This window comes from Salminus brasiliensis, chromosome 15 (genome assembly GCF_030463535.1).
Source record: "Salminus brasiliensis chromosome 15, fSalBra1.hap2, whole genome shotgun sequence".
Classification (NCBI taxonomy): Eukaryota; Metazoa; Chordata; class Actinopteri; order Characiformes; family Bryconidae; genus Salminus; species Salminus brasiliensis.
The window spans coordinates 31978804-32005935 of NC_132892.1; the positions used below are offsets into that span (position 1 = coordinate 31978804).

At 41.8% G+C, this 27132-nt stretch overlaps 1 protein-coding gene across 1 annotated transcript; it reads left to right on the top strand.

Moving 5' to 3' along the window:
- The first annotated feature begins 566 nt into the window (after nt 1–566).
- Nucleotides 567–19861, top strand: LOC140535543 (sialoadhesin-like). The gene is given in 20 exon segments (XM_072656943.1): nt 567–666; nt 773–1027; nt 1134–1403; nt 2764–3021; nt 3128–3397; nt 4754–5011; nt 5118–5387; nt 6382–6636; nt 6743–7012; nt 7118–7248; nt 8511–8597; nt 8716–8796; nt 14382–14448; nt 15503–15742; nt 15884–16123; nt 17081–17299; nt 17940–18194; nt 18401–18618; nt 19264–19350; nt 19844–19861. Coding segments are annotated over 20 exon segments (3849 nt in total).
- The last annotated feature ends 7271 nt before the right edge of the window (nt 19862–27132 follow it).

Genomic DNA, 27132 nt, shown 5'->3' on the forward strand with positions numbered 1-27132 from the left:
CGATGTCTGGTTACTTTCTACTCATTGTACCTTAAACAATTACAGAGCACTTTGAAACTCATTCATTTTACATTTGCAGCATTTAGCTGATGCTCTTATCCAGAGCTACTTAAAAGGTTACTTTACAGGTTATATTACAGAGGTGGGCCAAACCAGGAACCGAACCCCAGTCTCCCACCTGGTGTGGTTGCTCACTAGCAAGTAGTGGTGTTATCTGCACCACACCAATCCATATACCTCACACTGGTCCAGCTAATAGCTAAAATATGGGGCATTTTACTGTAATTAACTTAACAAACTGATAATGATGGATATTTGAAAAAAAAAACAAACAAACATTCTTCTTAAGGGTGTTTGTAGCTTTCTTATTCAAACAAAAAGAATCTCAGTAATGTGTCGTTCTACCTGTAGATGACCCAAAGAGAGTTTCAGTGTCCATCAGTCCCTCTGGTGAAATAGTGGAGGGCAGTTCAGTGACTCTGACCTGCAGCAGTGATGGAAACCCACCTGTGGAATATACCTGGGTTAAAGGAACATCATTAGTAGCAACAGGAGAGACCTTCACAATGAAGAAGATCAGCTCTGTGAACAGTGGAGGATACAAGTGTAGATCCAGTAATGAACTTGGAGAGAAATCCTCTGATACTGTAACTCTGAATGTTCTGTGTGAGTAATTCATTAATATCCACTAAAGAGGAACTTACTGACTTTCATTAAGATCACTGGAACTCTCACAGTCCACTCATATATTCTCATATTTTCTATTTTCTAGATTCTCCAAAGAGAGTCTCAGTGTCCGTCAGTCCCTCTGGTGAAATAGTGGAGGGCAGTTCAGTGACTCTGACCTGCAGCAGTGATGGAAACCCACCTGTGGAATATACCTGGGTTAAAGGAACATCATTAGTAGCAACAGGAGAGACCTTCACAATGAAGAAGATCAGCTCTGTGAACAGTGGAGGATACAAGTGTAGATCCAGTAATGAACTTGGAGAGAAATCCTCTGATACTGTAACTCTGAATGTTCTGTGTGAGTAATTCATTAATATCCACTAAAGAGGAACTTACTGACTTTCATTAAGATCACTGGAACTCTCACAGTCCACTCATATATTCTCATATTTTCTATTTTCTAGATTCTCCAAAGAGAGTCTCAGTGTCCATCAGTCCCTCTGGTGAAATAGTGGAGGGCAGTTCAGTGACTCTGACCTGCAGCAGTGATGGAAACCCACCTGTGCAGAAATACACCTGGTTTAAGAAGGTGGATAAAGACGTTGTGCAGAAATGGACCAATCAGATCTACAGCATCACAAACATCAGATCTGCAGATAGTGGAGAATATCAGTGCATGGCAGCCAACACACAAGGGTCTCGATCATCAGAGTACAAGTCATTAACTGTTCTATGTAAGTTCTTTTTCTGCTTCTTTGTTTATAAACAGTCTGAAGCTCCTCCTCCCAATTTAACATCCTATAAACTCTATGCCTCCCTTATTGATGTCTCAATGACAAAGTCTGCATAGTTCCACTCAGATCAGCTCTATGCAGCTGTACTCAACCCAGCTCAAGTCAACTCGGCACAGCTTGGTTCTACTCCGTCACTTTATTTTACTTGAATTCAATTCAGCTAATCTTACTTCAACTCTACTTAGTTGAATTCAGTTCAGCTGATTCACTCCATTCCATTTAATTCACTTCTTCACTCTTCCCTAATCATCTCCCCTGTAAAATTATCCCATTCCTATTTTCACTAGCAACACAGCGTGATCATAAATCAGTTGAACTGTTTACTCAACAACCTTCTTACCTATTTGACCTCAATACTTCAACTGCAACCCTCTGCATTTATTTGAGTAGTCTATCACATCGCTTTCCAACTCAGTCAAGTCTCATCATCTAATACACCTCTCCTTCACTAGATGTTTTACTCCTGGACCACTTAGGTTCAAACAGGTATAATCCAGGACCCTCAGTTTAAATCAGATTAACTGCCTCTGGAGTTGAGAAGTTTGATGGCTTGTGGGAGAAAACTGTTGCAGAGTCTTGTCCCGTTGGACCGGAAACTGTGGTACCTTCTTCCCGATCCGTCGATGTTAAGCGGAGAGTGGTTGTGTTTACTCTCCACGGCTTCTGATTGGACAAAGGATGATGGTCCTGGGAACAGTAATGTCATCAATGCACTTGCTGATGTTAGCAGTCACTGAAGCTGTTTACTGCTCCAGGTTAACTGTGTCACCAACAGTTGCAGCGTCCATAAACATGTGCCATGAAGTGCACTCAGAACAGTCCTGAATGGCAAAGATGAGATTCCCATATCTGATGTGTTCATGAGCCCAAAGTAACTTTCCACAAGCCGGTGCCAACCAGAGGAGAATGGGTTCCCCTACAGAGCCCTGGTTCCTCTCAAAGTTTCTTCTAAGAGTTTTCCTTGTCTCTGTCAGCCTCAGTCACCAGGCATGTTATAAAATCACTGAATTCTGAACATGACTGAAGCCCCTCCTCCCCACCTATCATCCAATAAACTCCATCTGTATCTTCTTAAGTATTCCCAAACATCCACCACTCCATCTCTTCCTTCCAATTCTCAAAGTGGGGGCTGACTTTATTCTTAGAGGTCCTCTAAGTTTCCGCTCTCTCTGACAGTGTCCTCCTAAATCATCATAAGCTGATGACATGGTCCAAACTAGCAAATGTTTAAATTGTGAAATTAAACTCAGACAGTTCACTTCTGTATTTAAAGATGTTCTACTATCATTATATGTTTTAGATCCTCCAAAGAGAGTCTCAGTGTCCATCAGTCCCTCTGGTGAAATAGTGGAGGGCAGTTCAGTGACTCTGACCTGCAGCAGTGATGGAAACCCACCTGTGCAGAAATATACCTGGTTTAAAGGAGCATCATTAGTAGCAACAGGAGAGACCTTCACAATGAAGAAGATCAGCTCTGTGAACAGTGGAGGATACAAGTGTAGATCCAGTAATGAACTTGGAGAGAAATCCTCTGATACTGTAACTCTGAATGTTCTGTGTGAGTAATTCATTAATATCCACTAAAGAGGAACTTACTGACTTTCATTAAGATCACTTGAACTCTCACAGTCCACTCATATATTCTCATATTTTCTATTTTCTAGATTCTCCAAAGAGAGTCTCAGTGTCCATCAGTCCCTCTGGTGAAATTGTGGAGGGCAGTTCAGTGACTCTGACCTGCAGCAGTGATGGAAACCCACCTGTGCAGAAATACACCTGGTTTAAGAAGGTGGATAAAGAAGTTGTGCAGAAATGGACCAATCAGATCTACAGCATCACAAACATCAGATCTGCAGATAGTGGAGAATATCAGTGCATGGCAGCCAACACACAAGGGTCTCGATCATCAGAGTACAAGTCATTAACTGTTCTATGTAAGTTCTTTTTCTGCTTCTTTGTTTATAAACAGTCTGAAGCTCCTCCTCCCAATTTAACATCCTATAAACTCTATGTCTACCTTGATGTCTCAATGACAAAGTCTGCATAGTTCCACTCAGATCAGCTCTATGCAGCTGTACTCAACCCAGCTCAAGTCAGCTCGGCACAGCTTGGTTCTACTCCGTCACTTTATTTTACTTGAATTCAATTCAGCTAATCTTACTTCAACTCTACTTAGCTGAATTCAGTTCAGCTGATTCACTCCATTCCATTTAATTCACTTCTTCACTCTTCCCTAATCATCTCCCCTTTAAAATTATCCCATTCCTATTTTCACTAGCAACACAGCATGATCATAATTCAGTTGAACTGTTTACTCAACAACCTTCTTACCTATTTGACCTCAATACTTCAACTGCAACCCTCTGCATTTATTTGAGTAGTCTATCACATCGCTTTCCAACTCAGTCAAGTCTCATCATCTAATACACCTCTCCTTCACTATCTGTTTTACTCCTGGACCACTTAGGTTCAAACAGGTATAATCCAGGACCCTCAGTTTAAATCAGATTAACTGCCTCTGGAGTTGAGAAGTTTGATGGCTTGTGGGAGAAAACTGTTGCAGAGTCTTTTCCGTTGGACTGGAAACTGTGGTACCTTCTTCCCGATCCGTCAATGTTAAGCGGAGAGTGGTTGTGTTTACTCTCCACGGCTTCTGATTGGACAAAGGATGATGGTCCTGGGAACAGTAATGTCATCAATGCACTTGCTGATGTAAGCAGTCACTGAAGCTGTTTACTGATCCAGGTTAACTGTGTCACCAACAGTTGCAGCGTCCATAAACATGTGCCATGAAGTGCACTCAGAACAGTCCTGAATGGCAGAGATGAGATTCCCATATCTGATGTGTTCATGAGCCCAAAGTAACTTTCCACAAGCCGGTGCCAACCAGAGGAGAATGGGTTCCCCTACAGAGCCCTGGTTCCTCTCAAAGTTTCTTCTAAGAGTTTTCCTTGTCTCTGTCAGCCTCAGTCACCAGGCATGTTATAAAATCACTGAATTCTGAACATGACTGAAGCCCCTCCTCCCCACCTATCATCCAATAAACTCCATCTGTATCTTCTTAAGTCTTCCCAAACATCCACCACTCCATCTCTTCCTTCCAATTCTCAAAGTGGGGGCTGACTTTATTCTTAAAGGTCCTCTGAGTTTCCCCTCTTTCTGACAGTGTCCTCCTAAATCATCATAAGCTGATGACATGATCCAAACTAGCAAATGTTTAAATTGTGAAATTAAACTCAGACAGTTCACTTCTGTATTTAAAGACGTTCTACTATCATTATATGTTTTAGATCCTCCAAAGAGAGTCTCAGTGTCCATCAGTCCCTCTGTTGAAATAGTGGAGGGCAGTTCAGTGACTCTGACCTGCAGCAGTGATGGAAACCCACCTGTGCAGAAATATACCTGGTTTAAAGGAGCATCATTAGTAGCAACAGGAGAGACCTTCACAATGAAGAAGATCAGCTCTGTGAACAGTGGAGGATACAAGTGTAGATCCAGTAATGAACATGGAGAGAAATCCTCTGATACTGTAACTCTGAATGTTCTGTGTGAGTAATTCATTAATGTCCACTAATGAGGAACTTACTGACTTTCATTAAGATCACTGGAACTCTCACAGTCCACTCATATATTCTCATATTTTCTATTTTCTAGATCCTCCACAGAGAGTATCAGTGTCCATCAGTCCCTCTGGTGAAATAGTGGAGGGTAGTTCAGTAACTCTGACCTGCAGCAGTGATGGAAACCCACCTGTGCAGAAATACACCTGGTTTAAGAAGGCGGATAAAGAAGTTCTGCAGAAATGGACCAATCAGATCTACAGCATCACAAACATCAGATCTGCAGATAGTGGAGAATATCAGTGCATGGCAGCCAACACACAAGGGTCTCGATCATCAGAGTACAAGTCATTAACTGTTCTATGTAAGTTCTTGTTTTGCTTCTTTGTTTATAATCAGTCTGAAGCTCCTCCTCCAAATTTAACATCCTATGAACTCCACCTTGTTCACGTATCTGTGACAAAGTTTTCACAGTTCCACTAAGCTCAGCACAGTACTCAGTACACAGTTCCACTCAGGAATACCCTACAAACTGTCAACATAATCCAAGACCCTCAGTGTAAATCAGTTTAACTGTCTCTGGAGTTGAGAAGTCTGATGGCTTGTGGGAAAAAGCTGTTGCAGAGTCTTGTCGCGTTGGACCGGAAGCTGTGGTACCTTCTTCCTGATGGCAGGAGGAAGAAGTTTGTGTGAAGGGTGGGTGGGGTCATCCACAATGCTGGTTGCTTTGGTGCAAATGTCCATGGTGGATGGGAGTGAGACTCCAATGATCCTCTCAGCTGTTTTCATTATTTGTAGGAGGGTCTTGTGGTCAGAGGCAGTGTAGTGCCCAAACCAGGCAGTGATGCAGCTGCTCAGGTTGCTCTCCATGGTGCCTCTGTAAAAGATGGTGAGGATGGGTGGACGGAGATGGGCCTTTCTGAGCTTCCGAAGGAAATAGAGATGCTGCTGGGCTTTCTTGGCTGTAGAGCTGGTGTTCAGGGTCCAGGTGAGGTTCTCTGCTAAGTGGAGACCAAGGAACGTGGTGCTCTTGATGATCTTTATAGTGGACCCGCTGATGTAGAGCTGAGAGTGGTCGTGTTGTGCTCTCCTGAAGAAAACAACCATTTTCTTGGTCTTGTCTGCATTCAGGTGAAGGTTGTTGAATTTACACCAGTCTGTCAGCCGCTGCACCTCCTCTCTGTATGTTGACCCAGCACTGTTGTGTCATTGGTGAACTTTATGATGTGGTTTGAGCTGTGTTTTGCTGCACAGTCTTAAGACAGCAGGGTGAACGGCAGAAAGCTCAGAACACTGTAACGTCCTCCTCTTAAAAGATGTAATTTCCAGTGATAGTTATTTTGTTCTCTGATATTTAGATCCTCCAAAGAGAGTTTCAGTGTCCATCAGTCCCTCTGGTGAAATAGTGGAGGGCAGTTCAGTGACTCTGACCTGCAGTAGTAATGGAAACCCACCTGTGCAATATACCTGGTTTAAAGGAACATCATTAGTAGCAACAGGAGAGACCTTCACAATGAAGAAGATCAGCTCTGTGAACAGTGGAGGATACAAGTGTAGATCCAGTAATGAACTTGGAGAGAAATCCTCTGATACTGTAACTCTGAATGTTCTGTGTGAGTAATTCATTAATATCCACTAATGAGGAACTTACTGACTTTCATTAAGATCACTGGAACTCTCACAGTCCACTCATATATTCTCATATTTTCTATTTTCTAGATCCTCCAAAGGGAGTCTCAGTGTCCATCAGTCCCTCTGGTGAAATAGTGGAGGGCAGTTCAGTGACTCTGACCTGCAGCAGTGATGGAAACCCACCTGTGCAGAAATACACCTGGTTTAAGAAGGTGGATAAAGAAGTTCTGCAGAAATGGACCAATCAGATCTACAGCATCACAAACATCAGATCTGCAGATAGTGGAGAATATCAGTGCATGGCAACCAACACACAAGGGTCTCGATCATCAGAGTACAAGTCATTAACTGTTCTATGCAAGTTCTTGTTCTGCTTCATTTAGAGTTGAAATGATGAAACTGACATAATCTGAGACGTCATCTCTGTATTTAAAGAAGCTCTTCTATCATTATATTTCATAGACGCTCCAAAGAAAGTCTGGGTGTCCATCAGTGAATCAGCTTGGAGCAGTTCAGTGACTCTGACCTGCAGCAGTGATGGAAACCCACCTGTGCAGAACTACACCTGGTTTAAAGAAGGTGGAGGCTCACCTGTAGGATCTGGACACAGTTACAGAGGTGTACAGAGTGGATCCTACTACTGTGTAGCTCAGAATACATACGGCTCTCAGACAGCATCTGCAGTGCCGGTCACTCTAGAAGGTGTTAATGGTGGGAAAAGATACATTAAGTTGAATATCTCTCATTAATATTTATAAAAATTAGCATCATTTCTAACTGAGTTTGTCTGTTATCTGCACACAGGGGTCAAGAGTATTGGTCTGTATGCAGGTGTTGGAGTGTCTGCTGGCTGTTTGTTGGTCATTGGTGTTATTGTGTGTGTAAGGTAAGAGTATGAAGATTAGACGATCAACAAGCTGAAACAAGTGATTTAAAAATGAACATTAATGCAGATTATTTTACCTTATTTTGAATCAAATCAGATGTTTTCAGTTTAATCAACTTTCTATTAAAGCTAATAATAAAACATGAGATTAAGCAGAACATGAGACAGAGCAGGACTAACGTTCATAGTAAGGTAATGACTGATCAATAATAAATCATGCTGATAAAACACTGACTCTTCTCTGAAAGCAGGAACAAGAAGAAGAAGAGAAAGGTGGAGGAACTCGACTACCAGGTGAGCTGTTAAAGACTGCTGTTGGAGAGAAGCTGCACAGTTTAGTGTTTTCTGATCTGATTGAGCTCCTGAAGGGCTTGTTTCTGACCTGTTGAGCTGATTCAGTGGGTTCGAGCAGGGTAAACACTCCACTCTGCAGTGTAGAGGAACTCCAGCAGCTGGAGTCATTACAGATCTCCACCTGTAGATGGCTGTGCTGGATAAGACGTGTGTGTAGAGAAGCACAGGTGTAGAGTAAGAGTGTTGTCCAAGGTGCTGACTGAGAGCTCTGCAGTTTGGACTCTCCAGCACTGTGATTCAGTCTCAGCACCTCTGCTCACAACAACACTTCATGAACATCACAGACCAGAAGAATGAGAGAAAACTGATTCTTAAACTTTCAGAAATAGTTTACGAGTCAACAACCAACTCAACGTCTTCACTCTGATGTGTTTTCTGGGAAACGTCTCCATAGTCTTAGTTGAGAACAGTCCTTTACACTGAGCAGTGTTTAGTTCTGTAACATCCTGGATAAAACTGGTGAACATTCCTGCTGGAGCTTCTTGAAGTGAGGCATCAAACATGTCAGGCTGTGGTTAAAGAAGGGGAGATTCTGATGAATGGATTTAATGAAGGAGTGAATTTATTTAGTTCTGTGTTCAAACTGCTCTTGTTCTCTAACCCTCCTCTCTCCAGAACACTGACCCTAATGCACAGGACGACATGTACACAGCTCTTCACCCCATGTCCAGGTCCTCTGATGATGTGTACCACACACTTGCAGTAAGTGTCTCTTCAGAAACACAGTTCACTCAGACATTCAGATTCAGAAAGAACTCCTACAAACACCAAATGTCTTCATTTCTCCTCCTCTGCTTCATTCTGTCTTTCCCTCAAACAGACTGTTGATTCCAGACCTGCTGATGATGTCTACACAGCTCTGGATCCTCAGTGCAGATCTCCTGAGTACGACACTCTAGCAGTGAGTGAATCCACTTGTACTGATGACTGTTTTGGAGCTCCTGGAAGATCTGGTAGACTTTAAGCTCCAGCAGTGTCTCCACTTTGGACTCTCCTTCACTAGCAGCTGAACAGCTTCACACGTTCTTCATCTGTGGAGTTTGTACTGGGATCTGTTTTCTCAGCTCTTCTGTTTGTCTTCCTCATGTTTCTTCTTCCTCCATGATCCAGCTGGAGTCTTCATCTGCTTTTTCAGCTCTTCTTCTCTCTCTATCAGCTGAAGTCCTCTGCTGTCTGTTATTTTGTCCTCATGCTGTTCTGAGCTTCTGAAAATGTCTTTGAGTGACTAAAGTTACCTTTTTAATTATCACTACTACTGTTATGATTGTACTGTGATCATAGTCAGGGTTTTTCTTATTTTTCCGTCTTTTCTGGTTTACGCTGGGTAAATACACACATGTTTTTACCTGTGGTACCCCTCGCAATTGTTGCAATTGTTGATACCCCTCGGTTAATGTAAGAAAAATCCACAATGGTCACAGAATTTTTGAATGGTCACAGGTTTGAAGGATGCCTTTTCCAGACGGCATGTTTCAGCTCCTTCCAAAGATGCTCAATAGGATTTAGGTCAGGGCTCATAGAAGGCCACTTCAGAATAGTTCAATGTTTTCCTCTTAGCCATTCTTGGGTGTTTTTAACTGTGTTTTGGGTCTTTATTCTGTTGCAAGACCCATGACCTGCGACTGAGACCAAGCTTTCTGGCACTGGGCAGCACATTTCTTTCTAGAATCCCTTGATAGTCTTGAGATTTCATTGTACTCTGCCCAGATTCCAGACACCCTGTGCCAGATGCAGCAAAGCAGCCCCAGAATATAACAGAGCCTTTTCCATGTTTCACAGTAGGGACAGTGTTCTTTTCTTGATATACTTCATTTTTCCATCTGTGAACATAGAGCTGATGTGCCTTGGTAAAAAGTTCCATTTTTGTCTCATCTGTCCATAGGACATTCTCCCAGCAGCTGTGGGGCTCATGACATGTAGTTTGGCAAATTCCAGTCTGGCTTTTTTATGATTTGTTTTCAATAATGGTGTCCTCCTTGGTCGTCTCCCATGAAGTCCACTTTAGCTCAAACAACGAAGGATGGTGTGATCTGACACTGATGTTCCTTGAGCTTGACGTTCACCTTTAATCTCTTTAGAAGTTTTTCTGGGCTCTTTTGTTACCATTCATATTATCCGTCTCTTTGATTTGTCATCAATTTTCCTCCTGCGGCCACGTCCAGGGAGGTTGGCTACAGTCCCATGGAACTTAAATTTCTGAATAATATATGCAGCTGTAGTCACAGGAACATCAAGCTGCTTGGAGATGGTCTTATCATTTACCTTTAACATGCTTGTCTATAATTTTCTTTCTGATCTCCTGAGACAACTCTTTCCTTCACTTCCTCTGGTCCATGTTGAGTGTGGTACACACCATGTCACCAAACGGCACAGAGACTACCTGTAGCCCTATACATAGGCCCTCTGACTGATTACAAGATTGCAGACACCGGTGAAGCTTATTAGTGGACACACCTTGATTTAACATGTCCTTTTGGTCACATTATTTTCAGGGGTGCCATCATTTTTGTCCAGGCCTGTTTATTGAGTTTACTTTTTTAAATAATTCTGTTGAAGCAATGGTTCAAAATTAATGTCGGATTTTCATTTGTTCATTTTAATAGAATTTTTATTTATTATTACTTTTGTCAGATTCTAATTATTTCTGTGACCATTGTGGGTTTTTCTTTCATTAATCGAGGGTACTAACAATTTTGTCCATGTGTGTATACTTGGTAAACTAATAGTAAATCATACATCTACTCAGACACTCAACCTCCAGCCGTAAGGGGGCGCTACAGCACAGGTTGATACGTTTTGCCTTATAAATCATACATTTTTCATGATTCATTAAATCAATTTGGACTGGAAATATTCACCTACTTATGCATTTTAGCTAATTTGCATAATCTCCACCTATGTTTGCAAACTACTGCTCTCGTTAGAGGTGCTGTAAATGCTATATATCTCTCAGCTTCTGTATATTAAAATTAATCTTTGCATGCATTGAGCAAAAAAAAGGGCAAAACATGTAAATTTCTGACCAATCAACTTTCAGTAAGAATTCACAAGTCTTAACATGGATCAATGATCATTAAGTTGAATAAATAAGGAGGAAACAAATAACAAAAAAGTAACTTTGTTATTATAAATGTTAAATAGTCCAATTGTTAACTCTTTGAAAAAACTTTCTAAACTAGTCCTTGGATTTTGTTTAATTGGCCTTAAAATAATCTGTGGTCTCTAAAATTACATAATTATCAAATTCATTTTTACTCAACATGGTCTCCCTATCAATTAACCTGGCTATCAATGGCTATCAATTAACCATTGCAGTCTTGGTGTTGGTGCTTGGTAAGCACTTACCTTACAGGCAGTTGGTCTGATCATCACAAAATTATAAACACATGAATAAGTTGAGACTCTGATCAGGTGTGTAAATTCTGGTTCAGACTGGCCATAAGGGGGCGCTACATACTATCACTGTAATTCTTATTATGCTGATATTGTGAAGTCTATAGATAAACAGCGTTTGACTCAGTTCTCTGACCTGAATAACTCTGCTATTACATATAATGTCAGAAATTGGACTCCTTGTCTGGCATTTGACTTCTTTATGCACAGACTACAGCTTATTATACAAAGGTCAAAAGGTCAATCTGAACAGACCTCAGTGACCATCTTGACCCCAATAGATCAGTTCATATGAAATTAAGCACAGACTTTGTTCATAGAGCACTTCTCAACAGATATGACCAATGATAAACTCTGACTGACTGCAGGCATCATCCTTTCTCTCTAAATAAAGCCCAACACTGACTGTCACCATGGAAACCACTCAGACTGATCAGATCCACCCAACAGAGTGTGAGAAGAGGGGAGTGGAGTGATGCTGTACTGGTTGTAACTGAGTGAGGTGTTCACTGGTACTGAAATGATTAAAGTACTTTAGTGCAGATCTGAGATCAGTTTAACAGTCAGAGATCTGGACTTACTTCAAATTCAGCAAAGTTTCTGCAGCTGCTTCTTAATTCAGATTAAAACAACTTGTTGGAGATCAGCAGCTCAAATCCATGCCTGGGAGTCCAAGTGTGCAGACCTTTCAGTAAGCCCCACCCCATCTGAGAAGCCTCCGAGTCCAGCATGTGGAGTCCACACTGTAAAACACTTACAGTCAGAAAGGAAACTGACTGCCGGGGTTAGCAGTGATGTACTGGGTAGAACATCGGGATGAAAAGTGAACTAAAGAAAGAGAAATTTAGAAGCTTTAAGAGCAGCGTTCAGCTTTTAGAGTCTGCTTTGGAAATGTTCTTTCTCTACTGTCTTTCATTCACATTAATATTGATTCAAACGATCATCAGTTACAGACAATAAATGATTCACAAATCAGAAACCATTTCTATTAAAAATCTATAATATTGATTTTGTATGTTTTATATTATTAAAGGTATCAGTGTGTGTTTAAATGAAACATGCACATAACTGTATATATTTCTCATTTTCTATATATTAGTTTTTTTAATGTACAATATACAATTATTTTATACAATATTAACATAACCATACTAATTTTTAAAAGAAACAGTTGTCTGTTAAACTTTATGGATATATTTGCTCTCTTTTGTCCCTCTTATCTCCCTCTTATATGTTTTTATATTCCTTTATTTTAGTATTACTGTTATCATTCCCTACTGTTTTCTTTTTGTACAGTGACCTTGGGTATAGAAATATATTATTATTATTATTATTTTTTTTTTATTTTTATTTTTATTTTTTTTATTATTATTTAAATATAACTTGTGGAAATATCATTTTTATTTGTTTTATTTTGTATTAAATGGTAAATAATATAGTGTACATAATATGCTGTATATTATACATTCTTATACATATACACTGTAAGTATATAAGTACAGTATATTATTACATTATACTCTTTTTTACAGCTGATTATCTTTAAATATCTGAAGACTAGTAAACATTCTTCTCTTTATTTTCATTATTTTTATTGTTTTATATATGTTTTAATGTATGCTTTGTACACGGACGATACCTTATGACGGCATCTTAACCACATCCCTTTAGTCTGTTTAAACTGATGAAGCTCCTCCAGTTCTCTGCATTCGTTCTCTGGGTTCAGGAGATGAGCGTCGCTCAATGAAGGTAGGAGAACACTCTCAGTGCTTTTAGAATTAGTGAAGAGTGATGAATTTAGAGTTAATGAGTGGAGAAATTAACTCGCTGAACAAGTGGAGTTGGACTGTTGGTCTCTAGAGGAGATTTCTACTGTAAATTTTCTGAACCCTTTCATTAAACAGAGAAAAATATTCATCAGAATAAATATGTCATCTAATGATCATTAAAATATGATGAAAAGTCACTTGTAAGGAAAAGAAATAGTCTTCAGGATGAATGTTGAGAAATATTCCAATCAGCCATTACATTAAAACCACCTGTCTAATACTGTGTAGGCCTCCTAATGCCACCAAAACAGCTCTGGCCTGTCTGTGCTTGAACTCCACAAGACCTCTGAAGGTGTTCTGTGATATCTGGCACCAAGCAGCAGATCCTTAAACTCATCTAAGTTGTGAGGTGGGGCCTCCATGAGCATCAATGAGCTTTGGGTGCCCCGATCCTGTCGCCGATTCACAGTTTTTTCTCTCTTGGAGGACTTTTCATAGGTACTAACCACTGCAATACGTGGTACACCCCACAAGACCTGCCTGTTCTGACCCAGTTTTCTAGCCATGGTTGTCTCAGATTCTAACGCTCTTCCATCTTTCCTGCTTTTAACCCCATCATCACCTTCAAGACCTGACTGTTCAATTGCTGTCTGATATATCCACCCATTGACAGGAGCCTTTAGAACCAGATCATCAATGTTGTTCACTTCACCTTTCAGTGGTTTTAATGATATGGCTAGAGTGATGATTGAACCCATAACCCTAGGCCCTTGTAGCAGGGACGGAGAGGTAGACATTTACGCATGCAGATCTTGTCCGTCTGGAAGGCGTGTACATGGCTGGAGCAGGGGGCGGAGTCTGGGACTGTGTTTCTGACACTCCGTCAGTCTCTAGTGTGTAGCCCCACCCCCTCACTCTCTCTGCCCAATAACATAAACTGCATCACATGACCAAATATGAAGCCTGTAAAAGCTCCCATCCTCTCTTACAGCTCTCACTGTGTTGTATTAAATGAGAGATGACCACAACAGAAGTAATCTAATCCAAGATAGTTGCTATATTGTTGCCAAGTGGTTACTATGCTGTTCCATGTTGTTGCTATGAGCTATTCAGGTGCGTTAAGAATTTAGTTAGATTACCTCCATCTCTCAGTGTTGATCACATGAAGATCAGATCTCCAGAGGTTTTCAGAAAGGGGTCTCCTCATTTTCTCACATGACTGTTTAAACTGAAAGCTTGTGATTGGACAGATTTAGAGATATTAATGAGCTGTGAAATATTAATGATGTAAATAAACAGTATTGTGTGGTATATGTTCATACAGGCTGTGCTGATGATGTCACTCAGGATGTCTCTGACTGTTCCTCTGCTGTTTATGATCTTCATCTCAGGTCAGTCAGAGCTGTCTCTTCTCAGCATCATGTGATCCGAACTGTATTATTATTATTATTATTATTATTATTATTGTGTGTGTGTGTGTTTGTGTGTGTGTGTGTTTCAAGGTAAACAGTTTTCTGCAGTGTGTTTCTTCTCCTCTGCAGCTCCTCCTCCACCCTACTTTGTGCTTTTAGCTCCAAACGAGCTCAGCTTATTGCAGCTGATTATTCCAAACTCAGCTGAAATGAACAGCCTTAGAAATGAGCTGAAGTGAGACTTTCTGCAGCAGCTTTACTGACTGAGACCCACAGAGTCTCCATTTACACACTTCTGGATTCTGTGTTGCAGGAGCTGTTGCTCAGGATTGGGGTGTGATATACAAGCCTACATCTATCTGTGCTCTAAAAGGGTCTACAGTGAACATGGACTGCATTTACACATATCCAAAAGGTCACTCAGTCAAAAAAGCTTTCTGGAGTAAAGATCTGGTTACAGATGGAGAACCTCCTGATCTGTTAGAAGATCCAGAGTACAGAGGCAGGGTTCAGTATCTTGGAGAAAAGCATGACTGCAATCTCAGACTGAGAGATATGAGAGAAAATGACCAGAGGAAATACTACTTCAGATTTCTAACAGATAAAGGAGCAAAGTTTCAGGGTAAAGATGGAGTAGATCTTTCAGTCACAGGTCAGCTCCATCAGCAGAAATAAGACACTGTACTTCATTCACTGGTGAACAGGATTCCTCCAGCAGTTCTGTAATATAATCACATCAGTCCTTCAAACCACACCTGAAGAACACTGCTTAGAACTGGAGAACCAGAATCCACAAAGCATTTCAGAGTAAGAGAGCTGATCTAGGATCAGTTTCTGTGAGTGAGATCTTCATAAACAGGACTGGATCTGATCCTAGGTCAGTATTTTAATTGAGTGATCAGGGTTTAGGTTTAGGTTTACTTTAAATTCTTCTTTAAGTTTGATTTCTTCTTTAAGACACCAGTGAGTTCTGACCCATTCATTCAGCTAATGTGAGGATGATGCAGTAGAAGTGGGTTTCTCTTGTTGGCAGATCTCCAGGTGGAGGTTCCTGAGAGAGTGATAGAGGGAGGTAAAGTCACTCTCACATGTAAAACCTCCTGCAGTCTGACTGACAGACCAACATTCACCTGGTACAGAAATGGAACTCCTTTATCCTCCAGAACTGACCACCTCCACCTGCAGTCGGTCAGCAGGGAGGATGCAGGCAGGTATCACTGTGCTGTAGAGGGTCAGGAGCTTCACTCTCCTGAGGTCACTCTTAATATCTTGTGTAAGTACAGAATTATTTATTCATTGATAAAAATGTGTCTCTATATCAGAGTAAAAGATCTGATCTAGGATTACTATCCAGCACTGAGATCATAGATCACCCTCATCCTAATTTTCAGGATTGCTCTTCTTTGTCTTCCAGATCTCCAGGTGGAGGTTCCTGAGAGAGTGATAGAAGGAGGTAAAGTCACTCTCACATGTAAACCGAGCCTCAATCTGACTGTCAGACCAACATTCACCTGGTACAGAAATGGAACTCCTTTACCCTCCAGAACTGACCAACTCCACCTGCAGTCGGTCAGCAGGGAGGATGCAGGCAGGTATCACTGTCCTGTAGAGGGTCAGGAGCTTCACTCTCCTGAGGTCACTCTTAATGTCAGATGTAAGTACAGATTCATTCATTCAGTCTCAAAAAACAAACAGAGCTGAGGGTTCATGCTGAACTGACTGTGCTCTAATTGAACCTAAAGCTGATGCAGCTTCAGGATCATCAGTGATCTCTGTCATAAGAGCATGTAAACCTCTTTAATCTCCTGGTGTTGATAACTCTGTTCATATTTAATATAGTAATGATTGCTTATATATTCAGCTGTTTGATGAAATCAATCAAAAGCTTTCTGTTTCAGTAGCTGAACTTCAGAGCATTAATCAGGTCAGTGTGAGGTACCAACTCCAAAGTACTGGGTAATTATTTTAGGTAGCTTCAAGACAGTCAAGCTAATGAACTTCACAAAATTACAGACATCAGCTGTGGCATGAAGGTAAGAGAGGCAGGCTTGAGACTGTAAAATCACTGCTTCAACCCCCTGGTCTTTATTATCAGCTTAATGGTTAGAACTTGCATTCAGAAAAATTCAGAGTATTTCAGAGTCGATGTCTGGTTACTTTCTACTCATTGTACCTTAAACAATTACAGAGCACTTTGAAACTCATTCATTTTACATTTGCAGCATTTAGCTGATGCTCTTATCAAGAGCTACTTAAAAGGTTACTTATATTACAGAGGTGGGCCAATGTAGTGTTAGGAATATTGCCCAAGGAGTCTTATTGGTCTAACGCAGCATAGTCAGCCAAACCAGGAACCGAACCCCAGTCTCCCACCTGGTGTGGTTGCTCACTAGCAAGTAGTGGTGTTATCTGCACCACACCAATCCATATACCTCACACTGGTCCAGCTAATAGCTAAAATATGGGGCATTTTACTGTAATTAACTTAACAAACTGATAATGATGGATATTTGAAAAAAAACAAAAACAAACATGGGGTTCTTCTTAAGGGTGTTTGTAGCTTTCTTATTCAAACAAAAAGAATCTCAGTAATGTGTCGTTCTACCTGTAGATGGCCCAAAGAGAGTTTCAGTGTCCATCAGTCCCTCTGGTGAAATAGTGGAGGGCAGTTCAGTGACTCTGACCTGCAGCAGTGATGGAAACCCACCTGTGCAGAAATACACCTGGTTTAAGAAGGTGGATCAAGAAGTTATGCAAAAATGGACCAATCAGATCTACAGCATCACAAACATCAGATCTGCAGATAGTGGAGAATATCAGTGCATGGCAACCAACACACAAGGGTCTCGATCATCAGGGTACAAGTCATTGTCATCTATGCACTTGCTGATGTAAGCAGTCTCTGAAGCTGTTTACTGCTCCAGGTTAACTGTGTCACCAACAGTTGCAGCGTCCCTAAACATGTGCCATGAAGTGCACTCAGAACAGTCCTGAATGGCAGAGATGAGATATTCCCATTTCTGACGTGTTTATGAGCGCAAAGTAGCTTTCCACAAGCCGGTGCCAACCAGAGGAGAATGGGTTCCCCTACAGAGCCCTGGTTCCTCTCAAGGATTCTTCTTAGAGGTTTCCTTTTCTCTGTCAGCCTCAGTCACCAGGCATGTTATAAAATCACTAAATTCTGAACATGACTGAAGCCCCTCCTCCCCATCTAACATCCAATAAACTCCATCTGTATCTTCTTAAGTTTTCCCAAACATCCACCACTCCATCTCTTCCTTCCAATTCTCAAAGTGGGGGCTGACTTTATTCCTAAAGTCCTCTGAGTTTCCCCTCTTTCTGACAGTGTCCTCCTAAATCATCATTAGCTGACGGCATGGTCCAAACTAGCAAATGTTTAAATTATGAAATTAAATTCTGACACCTCACCTCTGTATTTAAAGACATTCTACTATCGTCACATGTTTTAGATTCTCCAAAGAGAGTTTCAGTGTCCATCAGTCCCTCTGGTGAAATAGTGGAGGGCAGCTCAGTGACTCTGACCTGCAGCAGTGATGGAAACCCACCTGTGGAATATACCTGGTTTAAAGGAGCATCATTAGTAGCAACAGGAGAGACCTTCACAATGAAGAAGATCAGCTCTGTGAACAGTGGAGGATACAAGTGAAGATCCAGTAATGAACATGGAGAGAAATCCTCTGATACTGTAACTCTGGATGTTCTGTGTGAGTAATTCATTAATATCCACTAAAGAGGAACTTACTGACTTTCATTAAGACCACTGGAACTCTCACAGTCCACTCATATATTCTCATATTTTCTATTTTCTAGTTCTTGTTCTGCTTCATTTAGAGTTGAATTGATGAAACTGACATAATCTGAGACGTCATCTCTGTATTTAAAGAAGCTCTACTATCATTATATTTCATAGACGCTCCAAAGAAAGTCTGTGTGTCTATCAGTGAATCAGCTTGGAGCAGTTCAGTGACTCTGACCTGCAGCAGTGATGGAAACCCACCTGTGCAGAACTACACCTGGTTTAAAGAAGGTGGAGGCTTACCTGTAGGATCTGGACACAGTTACAGTGCTGTACAGAGTGGATCCTACTACTGTAACAAGAAGAGAAAGGTGGAGGAACACGACTACCAGGTAAGCTGTTAAAGACTGCTGTTGGAGAGAAGCTGCACAGTTTAGTGTTTTCTGATCTGATTGAGCTCCTGAAGGGCTTGTTTCTGACCTGTTGAGCTGATTCAGTGGGTTCGAGCAGGGTAAACACTCCACTCTGCAGTGTAGAGGAACTCCAGCAGCTGGAGTCATTACAGATCTCCACCTGTAGATGGCAGTACTGGATAAGACGTGTGTGTAGAGAAGCACAGGTGTAAAGTAAGAGGGCTGTCCAAGGTGCTGATTGAGAGCTCTGCAGTTTGGACTCTCCAGCACTGTGATTCAGTCTCAGTACCTCCGCTCACATCAACACTTCATGAACATCACAGACCAGAAGAATGAGAGAAAACTGTAATTCCTAAACTTTCAGAAATAGTTTACGACTTGTTTTCTGGGAAACGTCTCCATAGTCTTAGTTGAGAACAGTCCTTTACACTGAGCAGAGTTTAGTTCTGTAACATCCTGGATAAAACTGGTGAACATTCCTGCTGGAGCTTCTTGAAGTGAGGCATTAAACATGTCAGGCTGTGGTTAAAGGAGGAGATTCTGATGAATGGATTTAATGAAGGAGTGAATTTATTTAGTTATGTGTTCAAACTGCTCCTGTTCTCTAAACCCTCCTCTCTCCAGAACACTGACCCTAATGCTCAGAACGACACGTACACGGCTCTTCACCCCATGTCCAGGTCCTCCGATGATGTGTACCACACACTTGCAGTAAGTGTCTCTTCAGAAACACAGTTCACTCAGACATTCAGATTCAGAAAGAACTCCTACAAACACCAAATGTCTTCATTTCTCCTCCTCTGCTTCATTCTGTCTTTCCCTCAAACATACTGTTGATTCCAGACCTGCTGATGATGTCTACACAGCTCTGGATCCTCAGTGCAGATCTTCTGAGTACGACACTCTAGCAGTGAATGAATCCACTTGTACTGATGACAGTTTTGGAGCTCCTGTAAGATCTGGTAGACTTTAAGCTCCAGCAGTGTCTCCACTTTGGACTCTTCTTCACTAGCAGCTGAACAGCTTCACACGTTCTTCATCTGTGGAGTTTGTACTGGGATCTGTTTTCTCAGCTCTTCTGTTTGTCTTCCTCATGTTTCTTCTTCCTCCATGATCCTGCTGGAGTCTTCATCTGCTCTTTTTCTCTCTCTTCATCAGCTGACATCCTCTGCTGTCTGTTATTCTGTCCTCATGTTGTTCTCAGCATCTGGTTCTCGCCTGATACGAATCAGCCAGAAGAAACCCTAAGTCATAGATACACGAAACTTGGTAAACTGCTCAATTCAGTCAGCCATAAGGGGGCATTACAGCGCAGGTTGACACATTTTCGTTATAAAAAGTTTTTAGAGACAAAGTTTTGAGACAAAGACTTTTTTCCATATTTTTTGCCTAAATTTAAAGCTCCACCTATGTAGATTGTTTAGCTGATTTGCATAATATGCCCCACCTACGTTTGCAAACTAGTACTAGATTTTTCTCTCAATCCTCAGATAACTGGTGTAAAAAAATCTGAATTCAGAACCTCAATTATGATCACATATTGAGATTTGTATGTAATATGGATGACATATACTAATCAATATTATTGGAAAGAATTATTACAATTATTAATAAATTCTATATCTCAAGAATGCTTAATAAAAAAATGACTAGATTAAATTCTAAGATAGCCCATCAACTCATGAATCTCATTAGGGGTGCTGTAAATGCTACATGACTGATTTTCAGCATCTGTACATTAAGCTGAAATTTTGCAGGCAGTGTCGATCAGTGCAACAAATTAAATTCTGGCCAATCAACTATGTCTTAACATAGACAGGGAGGAAAAATCTTACAAAAAGTACAACTTTTTTTTTTAAACTTTGCTATTACAAAAAAACATTTTTTACATTAGTCCTTGTATTTTGTCTTGTCTTTTTGTACAATTCTCTCTATCAATGAATCATTGCAGCCTTGGTATTGGTGCTTGGTAAGCACTTATATTGCTTTACCTTATCAGCAGTTGGTCTGATGATCACAAAATTATAAACACATGAATAAGTTGAGACTCTGATCAGGTGTGCAAATTTTGGTCCAGACTGGCCGTTAGGGGGCGCTACATACTGTCATTGTAATTCTTATTATGCTGATATTATGATGTCTATAGATAAACAGATGGTACCGTTTGACTCAGTTCTCTGACCTGAATAACTCTACTATTACATACAATGTCAGAAATTGGACTCCTTGTCTGGCATTTGACTTCTTCATGCACAGACTACAGCTTATTATACAAAGGTCAAAAGGTCAATCTGAACAGACCTCAGTGACCATCCTGACCCCAATAGATCAGTTCATATGAAATTATGCACAGGCTGTGTTCATAGAGCACTTCTCAACAATTATGACCAGTGATAAACTCTGACTGACTGCAGGCATCATCCTTTCTCTCTAAATAAGGCCCAAACTGCAGGAGGCATTTGTAGACCTAGTTGGCGCATTGGGCTGAATTGTGGTTGAAGTCTTGGGTTGCAGCTTTGTCTATATTACTTATTATTATTATTATTATTATTATTATACTTCACATATATAATATTATATAGACTACATCTATATTGTGTACGTTTGTGTTTTCACAGTGTTTATGTCCTCCATCACGTCTTCAGGGTGTGTGTGACTGTGAAGCTTCACCACAGTTTCCTGTGTTTGTTCTTTTTTCTTTCAGACTGTGAGAAAGCAACACTGACTGTCACCATGGAAACCACTCAGACTGATCAGATCCACCCAACAGAGTGTGAGAAGAGGGGTGTGGAGTGATGCTGTACTGGTTGTAACTGAGTGAGGTGTTCACTGGTACTGAAATGATGAAAGTACTTTAGTGCAGATCTGAGATCAGTTTAACAGTCAGAGATCTGGACTTACTTCAAATACAGCAAAGTTTCAGCAGCTGCTTCTTAATTCAGATTAAAACAACTTGTTGGAGATCAGCAGCTCAAATCCATGCCTGGGAGTCCAAGTGTGCAGACCTTTCAGTAAGACCCACCCCATCTGAGAAGCCTCCGAGTCCAGCATGTGAAGTCCACACTGTAAAACACTTACAGTCAGAAAGGAAACTGACTGCCGGGGTTAGCAGTGAGGTACTGGGTAGAACATCGGGATAAAAAGTGAACTAAAGAAAGAGAAATTTAGAAGCTTTAAGAGCAGCATTCAGCTTTTAGAGTCTGCTTTGGAAATGTTCTTTCTCTACTGTCATTCACATTAATATTGACTCAAACGATCATCAGTTACAGACAACAAATGATTCACAGATCAGAAACCATTTCTATTAAAAATCTATAATATTGGTTTTATATATTTTATATTATTAAAGGTATCAGTGTGTGTTTAAATGAAACATGCACATAACTGTATATATTTCTCATTTTCTATATTTTTGTTTTTTTAATGTACAATATACAATTATTTTATACAATATTAACATAACCACACTCATGTTTTTAAAAGAAACTGTTGTCTGTTAAATTTTATGGATATATTTGCTCTCTTTTGTCCCTCTTCTCTCATTGTGTATTTTATATTCCTTTATTTTAGTATTACTGTTATCATTCCCTACTGTTTTCTTTTTGTACAGTGACCTTGGGTATGGAAATATAATATTATTATTATTTAAATATAACTTGTGTAAATAACATTTTTCTTTGTTTTATTTTGTTTTAAATGGTAAATAATATACTGTATATAATATGCTGTATTTGTACATTCTTATACATATAGACTGTAAGTATATAAGTACAGTATACTATTACATTATACTCTGATTATCTTTAAATATCTGAAGACTAGTAAACATTCTTCACTTTATTTTTTATTATTTTTATTATTCTACTTTTTTATTAGTAACTTTTAATGTATGCTTTGTGATCTACTGAATGAAAGATGGTGTAGAAATAAAGTCTGCTAGTTTTCACCAGATAAAGAGTCAGGTGAGTCTCTACAGAGCTCCAGATATCAGTCAGTCAGTGATGGGTCTGATGGGACAGAGTGCATGTAGTTACACCTACATTCCTCTAGATGGCAGCATGAACCAACAGTAGATGATAAACCAGCTCTGACATCATCACCACAGAGACCAATCAGAATAGAAGAACCACAAACCAGCCTGAGAGAGAGAGAGAGAGAGAGAGAGAGAGAGAGAGAGAGAGAGACAGAGAGAGAGAAACACACACACACACAGAGAGAGAGAGAGAGAGAGAGAGAGAGAGAGAGAGAGAGAGAGAGAGAGAGAGTAAGAGAGAGAGAGAGACAGAGGGAGAGAGAGAGACAGAGAGAGAGAGACTTTTTTTGACTTTTACACAATCTTTATTACATCAAGCAAAAAAATAAATTATCCCCATTAAAACCCCCCCAAACCCCCCCCCCTTAAAAAAGGAAAAACAAACAAACAAAAAAACCAAAACAAAAACAACTGCACACCCCTCCAAACTTTACACATAAACAGCCAATTGATCATCGTCCACAGCACACACAGCATCACCAACACACCACACAGTCTGGAACTTCAGCACATCGTTCAGCAGTTTATAATATGCAAATTCTGCACTGACGCGAGATCTGACCAATGCCTTAAACAGTAGCACTGGGTCAGTCACACCTTCACCTCGAAGGCTGTTCCGCCTTGTGAGCCAGACGGACAGTTTAGCCTGTCCAAACAGAAAGTTCAGGAGACAAGACCTCTGACGCTGAGGGACAGAGTAGCGTGGACCCAGTATAAATATGTCCAATGTGAAAGGGACTCCAACCTTCACACACAAACCCCTCAGCAAGTCCAGCAGGGGTTCCAGGCGCACGCACCCGGCAAACACATGCTCTACCGTCTCAGGCCTCCTGCAAAACGGACAACCCTCATCTACAAGAGGGTTCAAGTGAGAAACATGCTTGTTTGTGGCCAGAGCCCCGTGGATTATCCTCCACTGCAGGTCCCCAGTTCTTTTTGGCACAGGCAGTTTATACAAGATTCTCCACCTGAAGTGTGCCATGCTGTGCTCACCCAACAGACCCTGCCACCGGTGCTCTCTTACCTCCCTCAAGGCACGAAAATTCCGCATCTTCACGGCCATTCCATACAGTGCCTTGCTACTGATAGTTGAGAACTCACCCAGGCCTGGAGAGGAAAAGGTCAGGAGGTTACCCCTTCCCTCCTGCCAGTCACCAACAGCCGCAGACACTTGTAACCGTGGAAAGGGAGGACGCTCCACGCTCGGCAGTGTGTCCAATATTCCTCTGGCCGCTGGTGGAAGTGCCTGCTGTAACTGGGTCACAAACCTTTCCAGTAGCCGCAATGACTTTACACCAGTCTGTTGAGACAAGAGCTGTGGTGTCTTCCATCCGCCGTTACCTGGAATCAGCAGGTGGCCCAACTTACTGACCCCCGCTGACATGAAGCAGTTCCTGAGACTCTGCGATGAATCTATGCCCAGCCTTATCCCAGGGTTATGAAAGATGGGTTCCTCCCACATCCAGGGGCCTACTCCCAGTCCTCCATCCCGAGAAAATCCGAACAGTCTCCAGGCTTTTAAAACTGCAGCATAAAAGTTTGAGAGTCCAGCAAGGTGCAATCCGTCCAAGTTCATGAGGAACAACTGGAGGTCCAGCCCCCTACCCCCAGTTCTCCTCAGCAGAGCACATGCAGGCTCCCTCCATTCCACATCATCATGGTAAAGCAGCCTCTGTGCAGCCTTCAGCCTAAAAGCCACAGCTCTACTTTCAAGGTCTACCAGACCGTGTCCGCCCTCATGAGTGGGTAAGTAGAGCACTGCAGCCTTAGTCCAGTGATATCCAGTCCAAAAAAAGTCTACCATTTTTCTCTGGACCTCAGGCAGTAGACCAGGTGGAGCATTTAAAACCATCAGTCGGTGCCATAGCATGGATGCCACGAGGTTATTGATGATCAACACCCTACCTCGGTAAGATACTTGATGGAGCAGCCACTTCCACTTGTCCAGCTTTTGAACAGTCTGCTGTAAAACACCGTCCCAATTCAGCATGACTGCCTCTCCCACACCCAGGTAGACTCCCAGGACCTTCAACCGACGTGTACCCCACTCTAGGCCCCCAGGTAGGTTAGGGGGAGTACTGCCCCGTCCACACCATAAGGCTTCACACTTTTTCCAGTTCACTTTACCAGATGATGCCTTCTCGTAACAACGAAGACCTTCCTGCAGTTGATGGATATCCCTCTCATCCTTTATGATCACCGTGACATCATCAGCATAAGCTGATACAGAAAAGGCTGAAAGGCCACCCCATCCTGAGACGGCGACCCCTTGTACTGTTGTCCTTAATCGTAGCAGGAAAGGTTCAATGGCCAAGGAGTAGAGCTGACCGGACAAGGGGCACCCCTGTCTAATCCCTCGCCCGACTGAGACAGGCCGGCTCAATCCCCCACCTACCTTAACCAGACAATAAACATTGGAATACAGCAGCTCAACGTAGCTGACGAACTGCTCTCCAAATCCAAAATTGGTCAAAGTCTCAAAAAGGTAGTAGTGGTCCACTCGATCAAACGCCTTCTCCTGATCCAGGGAAATCAGGCCAAAGGTCACATCAGTGAGGTTAGAGAGTTCGATCAAATCCCGTATTAAAAACAAGTTGTCCAGAATGGAGCGTCCGGGTACACAGTACGACTGGCCCGTGTGCACAATGGACGACAGAATGCCTTTAAGGCGGTTGGCCAGAACTTTGGAGAAGATTTTGTAATCACAGCATAGAAGGGCTACTGGACGCCAGTTTTTAATGTCACACAAATCTCCCTTTTTTGGGAGAAGGGACAGAACCGCCCTACGGCAGCTCAGAGGCAGTTCCCCCTGCACAATGCATTCACACAACATGTCATATAAGTCAGAACCAACCAAATCCCAGAATGCTTTATAAAACTCAACAGGCAGTCCATCCACCCCTGGGGATCGGCCATCCGCCATCTGGAGCGCTGCGGTGTGAAGTTCATGTAGTGAGATCGGTTGATCCAGACTACACTTCTGATCCAAAGACAACTTGGGCAGATCTAACAGCATGGAGTCCACGCATGCGGTGTCACACGGATCAGCTGTAAACAATGCAGAATAAAACTCCACCGCCCTCTCCCGCATTTCCCCCACATGGGAAGTTAGTCTCCCATCAGACAGATATAATCCATGCATCTGTTTGGATTGGTTACGGTGTTTCTCTAACCCAAAAAAGAAGGACGTAGGGGCATCCATTTCATTCAGCAGTTTAAAACGAGCTCTCACAAGTGCACCCTTCGCTTTCTCTTGCAGAAAGGTTCCCAGGTCCCTGCGCAGCGCCGCCAGGTCAGCCTGCAATCCAGCACCAGGGTTCTGACCCACTAACTGTTCTTCAACACGCTTAATGTTGGCTTCAAGGTCAGAAAGAACCCTCCTCCTTTCCACAGTGGCTAGGGCTGTATACTGTTGGCAGTACAGTCTGATGTGAGCTTTCCCCACATCCCACCACTGTCTGAGGGAATCATAGTCCCCTTTTCTGAACCGCCACATTTCCCAAAACTGCCGAAAGGCAGAGCAAAAAGCGGCATCCTGCAAGAGCTGCACATTAAACTTCCAGTAGGCCGCTCCGTGCTGCCTGTACATAGTAGACAACTGGATCAAAACCAAATGATGGTCTGAAAATCCTACAGGAAGTATTGAGGCTGTAAGCAAACTATTAGTGTGGTCATTCAGTAGATAAAGACGGTCTAAACGGGCAGCGCTGACCCGCCCATCCACCACTTTAACCCAAGTGAATTGTTTCTCAGAGGGGTTTTTTAACCTCCAAGAATCGACCAAATTAAAGTGGCGCTCTATATCACGTAATAATCCAGCGGATGAAACATGAGGCTCCCGCCCTGTTCTGTCCACTCCACTATTGGTCGTGCAGTTCCAGTCACCCCCTAAAACAACAAAGGCATCTTGGGAAACTTGACACAGTTCTTTCCGCAAGGACGTGAAAACGGCCACTCTCTCTCCCCCTATAGTAGGTGCGTAAATATTCATAAACACATACTCCCGCCCATCAATATCCACATCAACCCTCAACAGCCGTCCTTTACACACCTCCTTCTGAGATAGCACTCTCACAGGAAGCCCTGAAAGGAACAATACTGCTACACCTCCACTGCAGCTGGTTCCATGCCCCAGAACTGCTACACCCTTCCACCACATCCCCCACTCCACTGCATTATCAGGGTCAGTGTGTGTTTCTTGTAGAAAAATAACATCAATATGTTTACATTCAATATAATCCAGAAGCATTTGTCTTTTCAGCCCATCCCTCGCACCGTTAATATTTAAGGAGCCGACATGTAAAGTCCCCATACAGAGAGTAGGAGAGATGCTCAGACAGAAAGCAGGGAAGGACAGAACCAGCAGAAAGTAAAGACCAGGAACAGGCGAGATGTTCTGCATCAGAGCGGTCCTTTACGTACAGTAGTCGCCCACTTCTTTAACCTGTATCTCTTTCTGG